The 20,610-nt window shown below is 40.4% G+C and overlaps 1 protein-coding gene across 1 annotated transcript; it reads left to right on the top strand.

Moving 5' to 3' along the window:
- Positions 1 to 961: 961 nt before the first annotated feature.
- On the top strand, positions 962 to 20,275 carry smg5 (SMG5 nonsense mediated mRNA decay factor). The gene is made up of 22 exons (XM_038710672.1): positions 962 to 1,408; positions 1,811 to 1,909; positions 2,936 to 3,059; positions 4,652 to 4,808; positions 6,030 to 6,119; positions 6,578 to 6,667; positions 7,616 to 7,694; positions 7,790 to 7,915; positions 8,630 to 8,698; positions 9,137 to 9,363; positions 9,701 to 9,838; positions 10,519 to 11,424; positions 11,593 to 11,762; positions 11,844 to 11,919; positions 12,818 to 12,993; positions 16,351 to 16,509; positions 16,936 to 16,995; positions 17,374 to 17,533; positions 18,174 to 18,264; positions 18,439 to 18,513; positions 18,599 to 18,737; positions 18,867 to 20,275. Exons 1-22 carry the CDS (start codon positions 1,344 to 1,346, stop codon positions 18,948 to 18,950), a joined length of 3,360 nt encoding a protein of 1,119 aa, XP_038566600.1. The 5' UTR covers positions 962 to 1,343; the 3' UTR covers positions 18,951 to 20,275.
- The last annotated feature ends 335 nt before the right edge of the window (positions 20,276 to 20,610 follow it).

Genomic DNA, 20,610 nt, shown 5'->3' on the forward strand with positions numbered 1-20,610 from the left:
ATGCCTATACATTTTCAACTAACAAAACTATCACATAGTGAACCATCAGCTTAATAAAACTCTTAATTCTGGCATATCAATATCCTGTTTCCGTAGTCAGGAAATACATAATACATGGAATTTAGGAAGCAAGCATCTCTTAAAATAAATCTTTGTGACTTTAACATTGCATTTATAAGGAAATTATAATCTATGATCTTTATAGACCTCTATTGGCAGCCAGGAGGAATTACAACAACATAGTTTATTGTGGCTATGGTCACACCATTCTACCATCATTAATTAGGAAAAGCATTTTTATCAGCCCTTTGTCCTTTGAAACAAAAAAAAGAAGATATGGATGGCATGCAAATGGTGGACTAAACTGATTGAAAAGAACTGATTGTTGTGTGACACAACCATTAGGTAATTTGCGTATAGGCTACGTGCATTCGGCCTACATATCTATATTGGGAATTATGTGAGGTCACCAAAAATAACTAAATAAGGATGATAAATGTGGGTGGTGTTGAAAAGTTGTTCCACACTAACTAATCGGGAAAGATAAGGGAAAACACCTATGAGGGTGGTACATATTGTGTAGAGGCATTAAATTGTGATATGAAATATTTTTTGTAATCTGTAAAACATTTCTGATTCCATTCATGCAGTAGTAGGTTGGGAGGTGAGAGGTAGTCCAAATAACACGTGGGAGTGAGGGGAGCAAGATTATAATAATGAGAGGGAACATGATATATACATAATGTAAGTAAGTCATAAATGATGAATCCAGAAACAAATCCCCAGAAAAGGGTAGGATTTCTCCCATCTCACAAACTACTAAAATGATTTACCAGCTTTAATGCCCCTTTTTTTTTTCAAAAAAGGCAGGAAATGTTTTCATCATGATGTTTGCAAATGGGGGATTTTCAGACTACCTGGCAACAGCCGCTTTAATCTGGTGATAATGTTCTGTAGTCTCGCGATATTCAGGCGGTCACTGCCTGATAGAAATAATGGCCGCCTTCGTAGCGATGGCTGGAACAGGGAACAACACAGGAAGCATATCAGAGCGTTTCAGCTGACTAGGAAGAGCGTAAAGTACTGGGCACCCCCTCCAACCCGGTTTTCAGAACGGATGGGTTGAGGGGGTCTTGCCAAAGGGTATAAGAAACGAAAGAGACTCGGAGGGAAAGGGAGGAAAGCTACCACTACCTTGATAGCTAGCGCTAGCTGGCTATCAACACGGTTGTCACTGCCGGGGAACAACCCCGAGTAGCCCTGACAACTGTGTGTCGGGAGGGCTGAAAGAAAAGGGGACTAAACGCTGGAGCGTGTGATCAAACAACTGGCTTCTTGCTAATATGAGCGGACCGGGGCAGGACAGCGAGCCAGAGGCGAAAGTCCTTCTCATCAAGCGACTTTACAGGTAAGTTGGCGAGGCCGTTTTGCGTAGCTAACCAAGGTGCTAATTGAACGTTATGTGCTGGCTAACTTAGCGCTAACGTTAACCAATTAATGTTTGCTATCACAAGAAAGGGTTCACCTGTTCTTCCATTCAAGATGTCGCGACAAAGAGTAGCCCAACATCCCTGCATAGTTGTCAGTATAACACCGGCTCTGAACGGGCAGTCTTGCTTTGAGGAAATGTAGCTTCTGTTAGCTTATCAATGATCTAATGCTAGCTGTAACGTTATTTATCATTACCGCCCTTGTTACAAAGAAATGAAACTGGAAGGAATTTGGTTGCTAGCATTGTAAGTTAGCCCGCTGTATTTGAGAATCTAACTTAATCTAAATGCTCATGCTTTCTGTGCCCAACGCTACTCAGGGCTGTGGTGGAGTCTGTGCACAAGCTGGATATCATCATCGGCAGCAAGGCATCCTACAGAGAGGTCTTCAAGCCGGAGAACATCAGTCTTCGCAACAAGTATGTCCAGGTGTCTCAGCACTGTGTGTGAAAGGAGTGTAAAACTTTGTGGTAAACCTTATAATCTGCATGCAATCTGAGTGTCATCTGGTCAGTTGTTCTGAACTGTGTGAATTTAAACCCATCAACCAGTTTCTGGTGGCTCACCTCCAGTTCATTTGGCTGATAAGACAACCTCTCTATTGTTCTGCATGTTCTATTGACTACACCGCACAGCATCTCTGTGAGTGCATAGAATCTGTTCAGACGTGGTATTCTGTATCCAAAGTTGTCCATTCCAGTTCACACTTACCTTTGGAAACATGTCTAATGTATTCAAACTGACCTATGCGTCACTTTGGTCATTTGACTCTACCTGTGAGAAATTGTAATCTCCACCAAGATTAAACAAATAAACTGGATGCAATGAACCAAAACCGCAAAAAGAGAAGGTTAGAGGTAAATATGTGAAAGAGGCTTGAACATGTGTCTATGCAGATGTTGAGACAGAGGATATTGTATATCATTCTGCTGAGGGACTGTCTTGGGAGCTAGACTCAATTTGTTCATTTTGGACTGACAAGTAAACATCACATTGGGCTTTAGGAAATTATAATGGACTATTTTCTGACATTTTGTAGACTAAGCCATTAATCAAAAAAGTAAGATTTGTCAATTAATTGTTTGTTGCATGTGCATTTAAACTACAATAGAAGGGCATATGCATCCCTGACAACTTCTGAACATGACACAAGTGATTAGATTCTTTAGCATACATTTTAGGATGCTTTTTATGGATGTAGTGTCTATAAATTAATGCTGCAAATAATGGTTATTTTCATTGTTGATTAATCTGCCGATGACTGACTCGATTAATCATTAAAAAATGTCCACCATCAAGTTTGTATCTTTGCTAGGTGTTTCTGTTCTTTGTATCCCCACCAAGCAAGTGAAACTAGATTTACTCATTAGTCCACTTGTCAAACCGGTGACCCAAGTACCTCCTTATACCTGTGTGAATTTGTTATTCTTTCTGTGTGTTTTCAGGCTGAGGGAACTTTGTGTAAAGTTGATGTTTCTCCATCCAGTTGATTACGGCCGTAAGGCCGAGGAGCTACTCTGGAGGAAGGTTTACTATGAGGTCATCCAGGTTATCAAGACCAACAAGAAGGTAAATGGTCCTACAGTTGTGAGGGGAAAAAAATCCTCTTTGCATGTTAGTCAACCAGTGTTTCTTTTGCTAGCTGACTTGACATCCTAGCTGCCACTTAAAGGTCATCTCAGCTATGACATCTGCCATTTTCGGGACACTGGTGGGTAACGCAACCTCAGAGTGTGTCCATGTTATCCATGGGTGGTCCTGGTGGAACCCTAAAAAACTTTTGGCACTTTGCTCTAATATTTGACCAACAACATTATTTATCTTATTAAATATAGCCTAATCATTTCTGCACTGAATTCTGTTTTAAACATAGAAATAAGATAATGTAGAGTGATTCAAATCCTAAAAACAATTAATGTTCGTCAGCAGTCTGCGCTTTAGTATTTTGTTGCACATTTGTTTGGCGAGGCATCTCTTCTTGAAGGGGAACTTAAACAAATTCACACATCAGAGTCTGATTACAGGTTGTAGGTGGTATGCGGGACAAACATTGCAGAACTGTGCGAAATCTTATGAATTGCCTCACGTGATGTCACTTGAGTCGGTGTTGGTTAAGGCTGACAATAGAAACAATTTGGGGGTGTGGAGTTATAAAGAAATGGGCTCACCCGATCTCTGTAGCTCTCTAATTAAGGCTTATTTAAAATTTAAGCATTTAAAATTAAAATAATTTGTTGTTTTATCTATGGAAAAGGCTATTCGTATTATCTGTTATCTCATGTATGCCCCTCAAAAGTATTAGTGTCAGTGTGGTAAATTAACTAATCAGATCTTTTCTATTTCATATTAAAGACCAACTAGAAAATGAATGCAATAAGTCACAGTCGAAGGAACACCAAGGATCACTATCATCATAGAGGCATTGCTGCGCTCACATCTGTCATCCAATCAAAAGGACACATTGAAGTAACAATTACTAGCCTTTCACAGCACAGTAGGATGGGACTTGATGCAGAGCAGGTGGCGAGAAAGAAAGACTGCCTCTCCAAACAAACTGTAGTTAGTTGCATAGTGGGTAATGTAGGCCATAGATCTTGTTCTGACAAGGAAGAAGAATGCATGGGTTGACTGTTCACTTTCTCTGGTGAGTACATTTAGTTTTAAGACTGTTGTTCGATAGACAAAGCCATCAGCCCTGTTAAAATGACAGTTAACGCGAATTACACATGCACCTAGCTAAGCAAGCGAGCTAGCTCCGCACACGGCCGTTAGCTCCACCGTCTCGTCCAAATATGGTCACTTCCTGGTTGTAAAAAAATCAACATGGCGGTGCCACGCTTCAAAACCACAATCCACAAACCAACAGCTGACGTCACGATGACTACGTCCACTTCTTTTATATAGTCTATATGTTTTAAGTACTCTGTGGAATACTCATAAAAGTTCAACTACGCCCATAAAATTAATTAATTTGTCTGCCTATTGAAACTGTCTTTCTGGTTTTCTTTCTTTGTAGTGGTTTTATTTTTTAACCAGTTTCTTTTGCATCAAATTGCCCATTGTAAACTACAATATGTATGCTACGTAGATCCTATTTCTTCTTCTGGTCATATCACAAATGTCTTGTGTCCACTCTTATGTTTCTCGTTCCTCCTTTGTAGCACATCCACAGTCGCAGCGCTCTTGAGTGTGCCTACCGGACACACCTGATCGCCGGAGTGGGTTTCTACCAGCACCTGCTGCTCTACATCCAGTCACATTACCAGCTAGAGCTGCAGGACTGCATTGACTGGACCCACGTCACAGACCCATTGATCGGTCAGATGTGCACAACACTAATACACATACAGACACAGCACACAAGCAGGATGTGTAACATTCACATGTATGCTTGTCCATATTTAAAATATTTACTTCATCCTTTTTCACTAAAGACGTTTTGACATGTCACACTGAGAAAAGCACAGGTGTTTATTATGAAATCAATGATGGATAAATTCTGGTTAGCGGCAACAGTTTCAGGATCTTGGTATTGTGCATGCTGACTCACTTTAATGTCTTACTAGAGCACTAGAATAAGAAGGAGCCATTGTTAACTTGTCCTTTTCCTACAGTAACAGAAAATGTTTGCTGTGATGATGTTTTTACAATATAGTTTTAATGCGTTCTGGTCTTGTGAGAAAAGAACTTAAATCCACAGACCCACAGCTCTTTCTTTCACCATCTTTGCACCATCAGATTAGCTTTTATTGTGAAATGTGTGTAAATCTCATTTAATGTGGTATTATGAGTGTTTTGAAAGTCATGGATTAAATATTTAAACTGCACAAACTCTCTGGAAGGGTCCATGGAAAGGTTAGATGTCATTTACAGCTGGTATTCAAATGTACTTTGACTCTTCAGTTAATGAACAGTGAGATCACACCGTTGCATTTACACAAGGGTGTTTATGTGTCCATATTCTAAATTCAGTCCGTATCAGATGTCAGTGTTCCCTTGCACTATGCAAAGCAGACAAATATGTGGAGAAGTGCCAAGGTAGTCTATTGTCAGAACATGCATACAAACAGGCAGTTTGCAGCCAGTACTTGTCGTCTGACTTGGATGAGCTTGTTCTCCACTCTATGGTTTGATAATTTCTCTTTTTGTTCAGACACACTGCACAGATTTCATGTACATAGAGATTGAGATCCACTCGGATCCTTAACAGGGGCTAAAATACTGGGGTAAACAAGGCCTGTAATCCTGTCTTCCTGCATGAAGTAAACATTTATCTTATCAAGAAATATAACAAATACATAGTTTCTTCTTGGCCAGCTAAAACAAAAGCACTTTTGGACATTAAAACCTTAGGGACAGAGAAACCATGCCTTCTGTCTCTAACATTCTTGCACTCTGGTTTTTGCAAGTTGTTGCTTTGCTGGAATTTAAGCTTGTTCTTTTGTTACATAACTCCATGTCATTTAGGGTAAGTGCATCAGCTAAATGCTTGAAATGAAATGGGGGGGGAAACAAACATTGTGTAATTATTCCTTGCAGGCCGAAAGAAACCAGTGTCAGCCACCCCCAAGGAGATGGAGTGGGCACAGATGGCTTGTCATCGCTGTCTGGTCTACCTTGGAGATCTAGGTAAGAACATGATAATAGAGTATGCAATTAGTGCATCTCTCTACCCAGCTTGTAGAGGTGTGAGACAGCATGTGTGTGTGTCATTCAGCGTGGGAAATTTTGGCTTAACTACAGAGTATAATTGACAGGAGGCTGTTTGGTGGGTTTGGACTTATGTGATATAGAGATATTTTGCCTTTGACAAATAAACAAAAATTTGAAATGAATCACTGAACATTTATAGAAAACTCATATTTTAGCCAAAGTTAATGACTTTTGTTTAGGCGTTTATAAATCATTTTTATATGATTTTTATGAGTTTTATATAAATGAGGCTTGATTTTTATTTTTTTATTTTTTTTTTCATCCCCTATTGAGGTTTTTTGTTGCTGTGGTTCTATTTAGTTCATAAGTAATGGAAGTGTTTATTTTGTTTATTTATTTATTTTTTGTTGTCTGAATGTTTGTTTCCTCTGCAGCCCGTTATCAGAATGAACTTGCTGGAGTGGAGGCTGAACAGCTGGCAGAAAGGTTTTACCACCAGGCCCTGTCTGTCATGCCACACGTAGGTGAGTGACTGTAATGTAAAATTCCTTAGCAGAGCACCTTGCTGTTCCCGTGGCCAGGGAGGACCTGGTCAGATTTGTGTTGTCTTGGCCGGAAGAGTGGCAAGAATACTTTCTTTCTAAAAAGCTGGTGAAATGCTTTCATCAGACGTGATTTACTTTTGTAGCCAACAACAATCACTGCAAATAAACTCCTGCACACTGTCTAACTTGCAATTCTACATTTATTTTAGAACTGAACGATTTGGGGGAGAAAATGTTATTGCGACTTTTCTGCCAGGATTCCGATTTGATTTGCGATGTCTTTGTTTGTTTTAAGTTGGCTAAAGTTCAATATTCACTGCCAGTCAATTTCTGATGGATGCGGCATCAAGCAGTAAAGAGCAGATGCACCAGGCAGGAAGTTGGACACAGAACGGCATAGAGAATCCGGTTGATTTTATTAACAAAACCCAGTGCAGACTCCCGTTCGTAAATCAACAATTAACACAGTTAAGAGACAAAAAAGAAACAATTTAACTTTGTAGCTGACTTAACTATGGTAGAAGCACAAAAATGGACAACTGGTCAGCAAAATCAGGCAGGCAAAACGCTCTTATTCTGAAATTCTCCATGTGGGAAATGTATTGGGTTCACAGAGAGCTGTTTTTTGTAGTTGAAGCACCCAAAATGACAAATTAACAACATGTCAAAAACATAGGGCACACCCTAACGCTCCGCTGCTGAAAAAACCTCAGTATGAGTTGACGGCGGACAAACCGCAGCACAGCCGCTGCCTATGTCAGTTCAACTTACGTTTTCCTATACTTTCGTTTGTTGTTATAAAATGAACACACATCATCTTTATTTTTCAGATTGAGATATGATTTTCAGTCCACATCAGGCAACTCCAAGAATAAATGTTAACTTTTACCCTAAAATCTACCCACTTCTTCATCCACCTGTCTGCAGGAATGCCTTTTAACCAACTGGGCACACTGGCAGGGAGCAAGTTCTACAATGTTGAAGCAACTTATTACTACCTACGCTGGTGAGGAATGTTTATGTACAATTAAAATATGATGTAAACTATTAAACCACAGCACAATAAGTTAAGAGACTTAACAGAAATTTCATCTGTGCTAGCATCCAATCTGATGCCCCCTTTGAGGGTGCCTATGGCAACCTGAAGCGCCTGTTTGACAAAGCTGCCAAGATGTACCACCAAGTGAAAAAGCAGGAAATGAAGAAGCTGTCTCCATCTCGACAAAGGTGAGAAGGATTCACAGGATTTCAGAATGTCTGAAAACTCTCTGCACACAGGAAAATATGACTTCTACTATAACATTTCTAGTCCAAAAAAATCCTGTGAGAGGTGTGGGTAAAACAAAAGTTGATCAATCCCAGTGCATTGTAAGAGAATCCCTGGTGTGTAGAAGGAGGGTATAGTGGGTATACACTATGTTTACCTATGAAATAGTGACAAATTGAAAATATTATGTACCATCATAAATGTATCACATCTATTATTCACATTATGGGGAAATAAGCTTTTTGGATTTCTTGCCAAGAGTTAGATGAGGAGCTTGACACCACACTGCTGGCTCAAATTTCATATTTAGCGTATGGACGTGAGTGGTGTCCATCTTCTCATCTTACACTCAGCTAAAAAAGATATTATTTCAGCATATTTCCCAAAATGTTGAAACTATTCTCTGCAAATGTATTTAAAATTTTCTCAGAAAATTGCTCAGAAGACCCATAATGGCAGTAAAAGCAGTAATACAGTACCAACACCATGCAACAGGACATTCAACACACCACCGTTTTGATAAAAACATGTTTTGCTTGGGTTATTTTAGCACATGCACAGGTGTGGCTAAAACATGAAAAGTATTAAATGGATTGATCTGCTTTGGTCAAAAAAAAATACAAATATCTGTAAACTATGGTTGCCATCAGTTTGCTCTGACTTTTTTTCTGTAGATCAAAAGACATTAAACGCCTCCTGGTGAGCTTCATGTACCTTCAGAGCCTGCTGCAGCCCAAGAACAGGTACGTGCCTGTGCTGTCACTCATCTCCTGTCTTGCATCACGCTGCTCATCTGGTGTTTTAGTCCACAGTGGAAATAAACCTTGAGCCTTTACTGTATTTTTAATCCTTAACCCTTCTGTGTATGTTAAGACAAGATGATCACAGTCTGTTATAAATGTTTAATGATTGTCAAATATCTAACCTCTTACCTGCACCACTATATCAAAGTCAAATATTTGGTTTGAACGGAGGTCAGCAGAATCCAGCGGACACAACATGGTTCACAACGTGATCGCAGGCAAAGCGTTTACTGTCTGTAAAATGTATAAACAACAAAATGGTCTTGAGCATGAGTGTTATCCGTCGATAATACATTAAGTTGTGTTCGCCATTTATTTTTAGTGCATCTTTCATCTTCATTATGTTGCTTCCCATTCTCTCACTCTCTCTGTATGTAGTCTTTTGGAGACAGAGCTGACGTCACTCTGCCAGTCAGTGCTGGAGGACTTCAACCTGGTGCTGTTCTACCTGCCGCCACCGACACAAGGCAGTGCTCACCACTCCCCCAGCGAGGAGGAGGAGGAGCAGCAGCACGCCGACAGCTCCTACCCTGTGCTGCCCGACACCCTCGTCTTCAAGATGGTGGTCACTTGTCTGATGGTGGTGCACAGCCTGAAGAGGGGAGGTTAGTGTTAGTGGGATATATCATGATGAGATAAGGATTGTAATAATTACAGGCAGACAAACTAGAATGGTGACACTGTTTCAAAACACATTGTTGGCATTTCTGTACTTCATTTCTTGTAATTTTATCAGCTGACCTCTGCACTGACACCGATACATGTGCAATGTGCTAATATTGGGCTCTTAACTTTTATCTGTAAATGATTAGTACCACAGTGGGGAATGCTGTATTGTAGCAATGATCATCGGCAGAAGCTTTGTTGATATGAAACGGAAGAAGTAAATTTTTCAAATGTAAATGTGTTTTGTTTGGGTTTTTTCTGTATTGTGTCTTTTAGGATCGAAGCAGTACAGTGCATCCATAGCTTTTACTCTGGCACTGTTCTCCCATCTGGTGAACCATGTCAACATCCGTCTGCAAGCTGAACTGGAGGAGGCAGAGGGCCAGGTGCCTCCACTTAACACTGACATCACAGGTGAGAGGAGATCCTTCTGAAGAGGGAAAGGAACACAAACGCAAATAAAAGTTAGTTCAAGGCTAAAAACAAATCCTCATAAGGCAGCACAGCCTAGTACAGGAAATCTCTAGATTAATGTGTCAGTCCCAGTGTATCCTCATTTGCAACATCTTTCAGTAGGGGTGGGGGGAATCAAAATAGCATAGTATTACAATATTTTCCGTGGAAATACTGTATCGAAACATGGATGCCATGTATCGATGAGAATTTTACTTTTTCGTACTTTAATAATAAAATCATTTACTTTTTCAGTCCACTAGAAAACGAGTTTTCCTTTGGAGACACAATTTAAAGTTGGAAAAAAGTAATAAATTCCAATACATCGCAATATGTTTAAAATCGCAATAATATTGCATTGTGACATAAATATTGTGATATCATCGTATCGTGGGGCCTCTGGTGATTATTACCTTATCTTTCAGGTTTAAAATGCTGCCCTTTTGTGGTTTAAAATTTATTCTTTTGGGAGAACTACAGCAGTAGGTTTTTACAAGTCAAGGGCAATTTAAAGTTCAGCATATTTATTCAGTCTTTCTGACATGCTCTTTCAAGGATAACCCAGTTCTGTAATGTGAAATATGTAGTTGGAACAACCTGAATGAAGACAAGAAAGGCAGTGATTTTCTTCTTTTATCTAGATGACCTGGAGGTGAGGGATATGTCAGCTCCACCGAAAGATTGCTGTGATGAGAAGCCTCTGCAGAATGGCTCCGTAGAGCAAGAAGATGAGGAGAAGGATGAAGATGGCGGTGAAAGGGTTCACAGCAAAAAGCAGGGCAGTGTGGAAGAACAGTGCAAGTTGGAAGAAGAGAAACAGAGACAGAAAAAGAAGTACACCCGCCTTTCTAGACTTCGCCGGCGCCGCTGTGGCCGCAAGGACGCTCAAGGAGAGGATGAAAGCGACCTTAGCGAAGGCTTTGAAAGCGAAGAAGATGATGACGATGACGATGAGAGGAGGGGTCACGCTGATTCAGCAGGTGGCACGGCGACAGGAACTCCGCCCAATCCTCCGTCGGTCAGGAAGGAGACTAGGAAAGACCCCCTGGGTGAGGAGGGCAGCTGGGGGAGTGGCTCAGAGGAAGAGGAGGAAGAAGGAGGAACGGCATTTGATGTAGAGACGGACTCTGACATGAACAGCCAGGAGTCTCGCTCAGACCTGGAAGACATAGAGGACACAGAAAACTCGGACAACTTGGAGAGTCGGGCACGGGATCACCAGGAGGAAGATGAAGACCAACCCAAGGAAGAAGGAGGCGACAGGGACGGTGATACACCTCCGACCACTAACGGGCCTCTCATGCCCAGTGACGCCAGCATCAGCAGTAACCTCCAGGCCATGTCCTCGCAACTCTTCCAGGCAAAACGCTGCTTCCGCCTGGCGCCAACCTTCAGCAACATGTTGCTGAGGCCTCAAGCCTCATCTTCTTCTGGTATTCCCACCCCTACTGACACCTCTGCTCCCCCCTCCCAAGAGACACCCCCTCCTCCTGGGGATTCACCCTGCGATATGAACCCTGGTACTGCCAATGGAACCAATGACAATGGTAATGTGATTTTTGCCTCAGTGAAACATTTTTGTGTTTTGTTTGTTTTTTTTTCCTTACTGTGGATGTTTTCTTGAAAATCTGTTCTTTTTTTAAATTGATTCCCAAAGGACTCAAATGTTGAAATCAACTTGTCTTTCTTGTTTGTCATTGTGTCACCTCCTTTAGACATAGGCTCTGACTCGGAAGACAGCCAACACAGTACTCAGTCAGTACATAGTGAGAAAACCCTTTTAGAGAAGCTGGAGATTCTGACCAATCAGGGGTTGATCCAGGTTGTGAAGGTCTTTATTGATTGGCTAAGGACAAACACCGACATTATCCTCATGTGTGCACAGGTGAGGGGGCAGATTGTTGTGTGTTGTTTATGAGACAATAACATTGTAGGAGAATATTGAACTAACTGGGTCTCTCTGCAGAGTTCTCAAAGCCTGTGGAACCGGCTGTCTGTGCTGCTCAACCTGCTACCAGATGGCAGCAAGATGCTCGAGGCTGGTGAGTTACTGATAGACTGCACTGCATAGAGATTTTTTAACTGTATAGCTCAGTAGATTTTTATTTCCCCTTGGTCCACTAATACTATAATGTCCTTTGAGACACTGGATGAAGACATTACCTAAACCACTCATTTACAGGAGTAGATTGATACCACTCTCATGTCTGTAGGTTAAATAAAAAGCTAAAGCTGTAGCCAGCAGGCAATTAGCTTTGCTTAACAGGCAGACAGCTAGCCTGGCTCTGTCCAAGGGTGTTGCGTGGTAGAACTATTTCTTTGCCAAGCCGATGACTCCCTGGCAATCTCTCACTAAGGACAAGACTCCATGAAGTGACCGGCCTGGGCAACAAATAGTTCCAGCATGTAACAACCTTTTAAAGCCACAACTTGTTGTTTTGTACAGATTAAACTACCAATATATAACTGTTAATTAGTGAGCTTTAGAGATGATTTTTTTAACCTTAGACCCGTTTCCAATACAAATATTTGTAGCTTATACAAATAGCTTTATATTCAGTACACAGATATGAGAGTAAAGCGAATGACTTCCCAAAATGTTCACCTATTCTTTTCAATGAGGGATATTTTTATCAATATTATTTGGTCTATTTCAGTTCATATCATTATTAAATCATAATGCACATTTATGTACAAAATGAAAGGAATTTGAGAAAGTGTGTCCATGCAGTGTAATGATGTGAATTTAATTATCCAAAAGCGATTTTTATTGTCCATATCTCCGAGTTCTAATCTCATCTCTGGACTGTGTGCACTCACTTAACAAACAGTGTTAATACTCTGCTCACGCTGAATTTTTGTCTCTCTGTGTGATTTTTACACACTAATGACTGCTCTGAGTCTACTGCTCGTTTATTTATTTATTTGTGTGTACTGCAGAGCTTGGTCTGAACGCAGACGTGACAGAACTGTTAAATGAGTGTGAGCAGCCCGGTTTGGTCCAGAGTCTGCTACTGCCTGAGGATTTGGCTCTGCGACACCTACCTGCTCTCAACGTAGCTCACCGCCGCCTTGATTTTACTCGCCGCAACCCTTCCCTCACCCCCCTACAGGAGGTACACACGCACACACAGACACACACAGACACAGGTAATCTTAAATCTTTTACAGATGTTTGTTGGTTAAAATCACTGGAGAACACCAAAGGAAACAGTTTCACAATGCAAATTACCATTATTGTTGAGTCATGACACTTAACTTTAGCCACTGTCTTCTTAGCAAAACTATTTTCAGTGTACAGTATCTCAGTAATTACTGAATTTACTGAAATATCTGTCCATAGAATCCAAACCTATTTTACGTAAAAGTCACTCACTCACTAATCATTTAAGCTGCTTTTGTTGGTTTATGATAATTAACTAAATATTTTAGCATTTTTGACTGTTGGTCAGACAAAATAAGCAGTTAGATGACATCACTTTGGGCTTTATAACATTGTGGTGGCTGTTTTTCTCTATTTTATAGACCAAAGAATTAACTGATTAATCAAAACAATCTGCAGACAAAGTGTTAATGAAAATAATCGTATTTATCCTAAATCCCTAAATCAAACTAACTCTTCCTTGTCAGAGGAAAATATTCTGATGTCCCTTGATTTTAATGTCAATAATGACCGTGATGAAAAATTATCCTTAATATGCATTCATTTATGTATATTTTTTCCCACATATTATCACCTTGTTAAAGTTGTTGTGGTAAACATGTTTGCAAACAGTTGCTTATTTACACATCCAGTGGACACAGAGCCAAATTAGCATTTATTTGGAGTCATGTTTCTGTCCAGTTTCATTCTTTGCTAACTCCTGAGAAAAATACTTTTAGCTGCTAAATGCTCCACTGTGTTCACCAGGTATTCACTAACTTTGGCTAAATGCCGTTTGGTGCTGAGCAGGTAGAGTACAGTGGGTTTATCTGAGTTTTTTTTGTTTTTTGTTTTTTTGCCGAAAACGGCTGAACTGGAGGGCTGAACCAAAACTATAAAGTTGCGAGATACAAAACCAAAACAATAAGTAAAAAGTCCTGCAGAGCTGAGGAGAGTCAGGTGATGGCTCCCTGTGGGAGTACATGAGCACTAGGTGGAGCCAGAGGAACCTGTGTGTTTTTTTAAAAAATTTTTTTTTGCTTTTCTCTTCTACAGATTATCTGGCTCATATCAGGTGACGGTTTCATAATAGTAGTATACAACATAACAGTATTAATTAAAGCAACTTTACTATGTGATTGGTATGTGTATATTTATATATTTAAAAATATATAGGTATATCTGTTATTATCTTCTTTAAAGAGGTCATATTAGGCTTTTTGGCTTTTTCCCTCTCCTTTTATTGAGTTATATACCTTTTTTGTGCATGTAATAGGTTTGCAAAGTGAAAAAGCCCAAAGTGAGTTCCCATCTCCCCCAGAGAACACGGCTCTGAACTGCCTGAAAACAGCCTGTTTGTAGTCCAGCCTTTAGTTCTGCTTTCTTATGACGTCACAAGAAAACACACGTCATAATGCTCGCCTAACGGCTAGACAGACACACCCTCAAATACACAGTGGGCTGCAGAGCACAGTGACGAGACGTCCTCTCCCTTCCAAACAATAGCTACCCTCCAGTAAGTCAATAGACATAAAGTTGTTACTATGATGTAGAGAGTTTTAAAAATCATCATATACAGCTGAACCAAAGCCGTGTTAACCGGCTTTCAGACCCGCCCTACTCTGCTTCTGATTGGCTAGTAGTCCTCAACTAGGTACTGTGCATGTGCAACTCCCAACAAAGATTTTGTAGAAGAGTGAGATCCATCACTCCATAGCTAAAACAGAGCATTCAACTCACAGGGTAAAAAGAGGAGCTGCAGCAATGTGCAGTATGACAAAAATGAAGGTGTTTTTTGAAACTAATGTGTAAATAACACTTTGAATATAAAATAAAAATGTGTGTGCAGAGTAAATTGTACATATTTGCAAATTGCATTGTATTTTTGTGGATGTGATTTTACACAACACAAATGTAAAAATAAATGTTTTGGGTAGTGAGATATTTGTGTATATTCCACTAATGTGTAAAAAGGTATGTACAAATGTAACATGACCCACAAATTGACAGAAAGTAATCTGCAAATGTGCAAAAACTGTTTTGTGTAGAAGTTACTCTATATTTTTGTGGATATGATTTGACGCATCACAAATGTAAAAATACATATTTGTAGATATTTGGGCATCATAGTACACATTTGTGGATTGATTTCTGTTGGTTACAAATATTAAAGTCCAATAAAATCTTCCATAGGTCTCCGATATTGACAGCGTTGTGTTGGACAGATTTGTGCTACGGTGTTTATGAGGGAGAGGCAAGCGAGAGGATGTTTTGTGCAAATGCGCTACGGCGCTGATCTGCAATCAAATAAGATTTTAAATAGGCCTAGTAAAATAAAATTAAAACAAAATCAGTATGTGGCGGTCGGCGTTAATATTGTGGCGGGCTGCCGCAAATTAATGAATGTATAGGAAACACTGCTTTCCTCTGTCTCTGCAGCTCTGTTGTTGCTGCTGCAGTGGTTTGAGTAACTGGGACCAGGCTCTCTGGGCGTGACTGGCCGGCCAGCTGGCACCACTAACCTCGCGGGCACTTGTGGAGCTTGCCAACTCCAAAAACGTTTGAACACATTTTCGATTCGCCATCAACTTTGGTAAAACTGCCAATATTAAAGTTCTACACAGTTGATTTCTCGACTCAAAACCGCTCGTAAGTGTATTTAGTGATTAAATAGCGTACCAAACTTGTAAAAACAAAAGCTGCTCTGGTGTTCGCCTCTTTCTCCGCTTCTTTCCACTTCTTCTTTGTGAGTAGTTTTACAGTCAAGCAATCATGGCAGACAGTGGAAGCGATACTGCCCCCAGTACTTCCTGTAGTGCATTGCAGTTATTCCAAGTATGAAGATTGCTATCTCTGCCTTAAACGGCATCTATATAAAAATTCGTAGTTGATTACGTCGACTAATCGTTGCAGCCCTATTCCTCTTCCTTCCAAACACTAGCTACCCTCCAGGCAGTCAGTGGACATGAAGTTGTTCCTGTGATGTAGAGACAGAGCTCAGTTATAACTTTATGGATGAAAGATACATTTGTTACAGATTAATAACTCACCACTCTGAAACTGTTGCTCCAATCCATGTTGCCAAGCTGGTCGGCAACATGTCGCCTATAGCTGAATCAAAGCTGTTTACCATCTTTTTGCTGACCCGCCCTTCTCTGCTTCTGATTGGCTAGTTGTCCTTAACTAGGAACTGCGCATGTGCAGACAAGATGTATCACTCCACAGCAAACAATGTAAACCTGTTCTGGCACAATCCTAAATAGGATTTTGAACCTGAAAATGAGCATAATACCACCTCTTTAAAACATTTTCTTTGCTCTCTTTCTTACAGTGTGTAGTGCGAGTGTGTTGCATTCGCAGTTTTGGCCACTTCCTAACAAATCTCCAGGGTAACGTGCTGCACTTCAACCCGGAGGCGGGCATCTTCACCAGCATCAGCCAGTCCGAACAGGATAATCTGGTGCAGCAGGCCAAGGCCCAGTTCCGAATGGTGAGTGACAACTGAACAATGTCTAGAAGAACGACAGGGGGGCTGTATTCAGGCAAGCCTGTGTAATTTTTTTTCCAGAGTTTAAAACTTTCACTTGACTGAGCCCAGCTTTTCATCAAGTCCTGCCACATTTTCTGCCTCTGATTGGCTAACCCTAACCGCACCGTAACCTTAACCAACAGAGGCAACAAGAACTAATCAATCAGAAGCAGAGTTGTCAAAACTCTTGCGGGGGGGGGAATGCATAGAGTCTGATTATTCTGTGTGTAGTTTAGACAGTGAAAATGGTGAAGTTGTGTAACTGTTGACCTAACTAAATGTGAACAATGTTTAATCAGAGACCTGGAACCAAAATGGTTTGTAATGTGAGCAACGCAGCTGTCCCTTTTGATGTTGACTCTCCTGCCTTTATCTTTATTTGTCCAGGCTGAAGAGGAGGCTCGTCGGAATCGCTTGATGAGGGATATGGCCCAGCTTCGACTACAGGTTTGTTTACCCTGTCTGTGTTTCTGTAGAAGTGATACAGCATAGACACAGCTGTGTTCTGATTCTAGTCATCACTGCAAAAACTTCCCATTCCTTGAGAAATAGAAAATGTAAAATATAAAAGAAATCATAGAAAATGTTTATTGTTTATGAAGAATAATTTGGTAGGAGGCATATGGTTTAGTTAGTTAATTAACATGAACCAGCTGTCAGTGTAAGTCTCACGCACAACACAATCATTTGATGAAGGTAGTGTGAATGGTACAGATCCCATATATGGTCATATTGTATTCCTGTGACAATAATACCCTAATATACATCTTGCATTAAACGCACATTATCAGCTGCTGGTTCTCTCTTTCTGTCTGTTCATGGCAGCTGGAGGTGTCGCAGCTAGAGGGCAGCCTTCAGCAGCCTAAAGCCCAGTCGTCCATGTCTCCCTACCTGGTACCAGACACAGCTGCTCTCTGCCAGCATCTGAACCTCATCCGGCAGCTGGCTGGCAGCGGCTGCTTCATCATCATCATCCCACGGACAGGTCAGTGCCTCGTCCTCTGTCTGTCCCCCCCTACCCCAACTCGATTTTAAAATAGATAGTGGGGTTTCAGGCTTTTCATGATCTCTGACTTTACTGTTTAATAATTTTCCATTCTGTAATCTCACGTAAGATCACTTTTTTTTTTTTATTACAGATGCTTCTTTTTGTTTTTGATGAAGAGTATTACGTCACACTTGCTGTACATTCAAATATTTATATTTTACTGTTGATTTCAGTGCATAAAATTACAAACATTACAGAATATGTCATAGTTGAAGCAATAAGTAAACTGAAAAAATCACTAGTCAGTAATTTTGAAAATGTGTTGGTTTAAGGCTCTCAAATGTGGATTGCTGATTTTGTTATTTTAATGTTTTTAGCACTTGTTTGGACATAAGCTATTTGAAGGCTCTTCAGATTTGTATTCAATTTGTATTTATATTTCACAGACTGAACAAATTGATTTATAGAAATAAAATGGTAGATTAATTGACGAGTGATTAGTTGCAGCCCTGAACATGTCACTAGTGGTGTGACAGCTCTAACAAAGATCCTACAACCATAAATGTGCCAGTTCAAACACTTGACTATGGCAATGACCTAAAATCTCAGGTACTTAATTTGGACTTTTGTGTTGTAGTGATTGATGGACTTGACAGGTTAAAGAAGGAAATTTCTGGTGCCAGGGATGGCATCCGCTTCCTGGAGTCTGAATTTCGCAAAGGCAACAGGTGGGTGTGCATATATAGTGACTAATGGAACTTGTCGCTGCACTTTATTGGTAGGGGACATGAAATATATCTTTTGTTTACTGGGATATGTTGAACACAAAAATTCACTTTTACTCCATAAAACTCCCTTATTTAGATGATTTCTTAAATAGTCTGTATCACATCTTTCTGTAGGTACATACGCTGCCAGAAGGAGTCGGGTCGAAGTTTTGAAAGAGATAAAGTGAAACATCAGGACATCGACGCCTGGTAAACCTTCTACAGCTACCGCTAGTTTTCTAACATGCTCGATGGATGAGTATGACCTCTAATTTTAATGGTTCTTTATTTCTAGGCATTTATACAAGATGGTGGACAGTTGTCGTCAGCTAACGGTCTCCCAGAGCAACGGAGATGAAGATACAGCTGGCATGGTGACCATTCTTACTGGCCATCAAGTGGAGGAGCTTTGCTCTCAGTCAGCAGCAATGAAGGTTAGTCACTTGCTGTATTTTGTTGCATTACAGACAAAAACACACTCAGGTAATTGACGTTTTTCACCAAGACTAGTGAAGCCTAATGGATTTTAGTTTCTGCTCTGTTTTTATGTTGTTCCCTGCCAGGCGGCGATCCAGGCGGTGGGTTCAGCAGGCATGGAGCTGAAGAACATCGTGGAGTTCTACCGGCAGTGGAAGGAGATTGGCTGAGAGGTCAAACGGGGGCAGCTGTCGGCGTGGCGAACAGCTGATCGATCACAACACTCGCTCCCTCTCTCTCTCTCCCACTCTTTTGCTCTGTGTGTATCTGCGTCTCCAAAGGCAAAAAACAACTCAAAAGAAAGCTGAATCTAAGGAAAGAGTTAAAGCTTAGAGGGATGGAAAAGTTAAAACAGTGGAGTAAAAAAAAAAAGAGAAATGCGGGCGAAACAGCGCTATAAGAAATGGCAGATCTCCCACCTCCCAGTCCCAATCCTAAACATAAAGAGTGACCCCAAGTGGTCGGGGTGCGGAAAACGGTGGGGGGACGCTACACAACTTTTAAGTGCCCCTGGTTCACACCCTAACCAGGAATACACTGTATATGTTAGCAAACGAGTACATTCGTGTCGAGAGAGAAACCACATACATCAACACATTCACACTCAGATGAATCCATCTAGATATTTAGAACAGTGTTCTGGATTTTCGTTACCTCCTCCCCTTTCCCTTCAACCTGTATTTGAAAAACAAGGTTAAGAATGTGCAAATGTTGTAGGGCTGCGTTTTGGTAAGTCGAGGGTATATGACGACAACTTTAAGATAGAGAAAACACACTCTGTCCACCTGACACCTGAGGCTTCCAGTCTTACAAAAACAAACCAAGCATGTCATAGCGCATAGGCCTCTAGGGAGGGTTGAGGAAGACAAATGTACTTCTCCAGGACTGGTTTCTTTCCTTTGTGGCTTTTTAATTATTTATATTTGGGTTTGTTTTTCTTTATTTGCAGTGTACCTTTGTGACCAGTGACGTATGTATTGTGCTGTCTCTGTATGAGAAGAGAAAAGCAAAAAAAAATCAAAAAAACACGACAGGTGTTACCCTGTTTGAGGTTTTAATTTGGATTTTATTTTTATACCCAAATGATGTTTATTTTGCTTTTTGTAAGCTAAATCTGAGTGAAATATGCAAGAATGTTTAAGGGAAAGGGAAGGGTTTGTTGTCGTGCGTTGATCCACTGAACAAGTTCTTCAGTTCTAAAATGAAAAAAATAAAACTATAATCCAGAATTTATGTTACAAGGTGTCATGTTAAAGGGAGGATGGAGGTAGATTAGCCTCATGCTGTAGCCAGTCATCAAGGAGGCTCAGAAGAGAGGGGGGCAGCTGACTTTCCCAGAGGTATGTGGGATGTATTTGGACCCTTGTAAACTCCTAAAATGTATCCCATCTACATCAGCATCTCCATAGTGACTGTCCCATCATGCACAGTGCAAAAGAAAACCAGTATATGTGTGTGGCCATGCATTGAACAATAAAAAGAAACTCGTATAAGATGATGGCTTCTTTCTTCTTCCTCTGTGTCACTTGACCTCTACCTCCATTGTGTGAATGATAATCAGTGCAGAAAAGATTTATCAATCAGTTAAATGACATAAAATGTATTAACTTTAATATTGATAATTACCTTAAACAACATGTCCCCAAATAATCAGCTCCTAAACTGTTTTTAACACTGTTCCAAGTTTTAAAAAAATGATGTCATACGGAGACAATATTTTTATCAGAAAGTCTGTTTTACCATTTAGAGTGTGGAATTTGACAGATGTGGGCATTTACCAGGCATATAGGGTCTAATGAAAGATACCATTGCATTATGGGAAATGCATGA

The sequence above is a fragment of the Micropterus salmoides genome, unplaced genomic scaffold (assembly GCF_014851395.1).
Source record: "Micropterus salmoides isolate LMB-PRFRI ecotype aquatic unplaced genomic scaffold, ASM1485139v1 Ms_hic_scaffold_11, whole genome shotgun sequence".
Classification (NCBI taxonomy): Eukaryota; Metazoa; Chordata; class Actinopteri; order Centrarchiformes; family Centrarchidae; genus Micropterus; species Micropterus salmoides.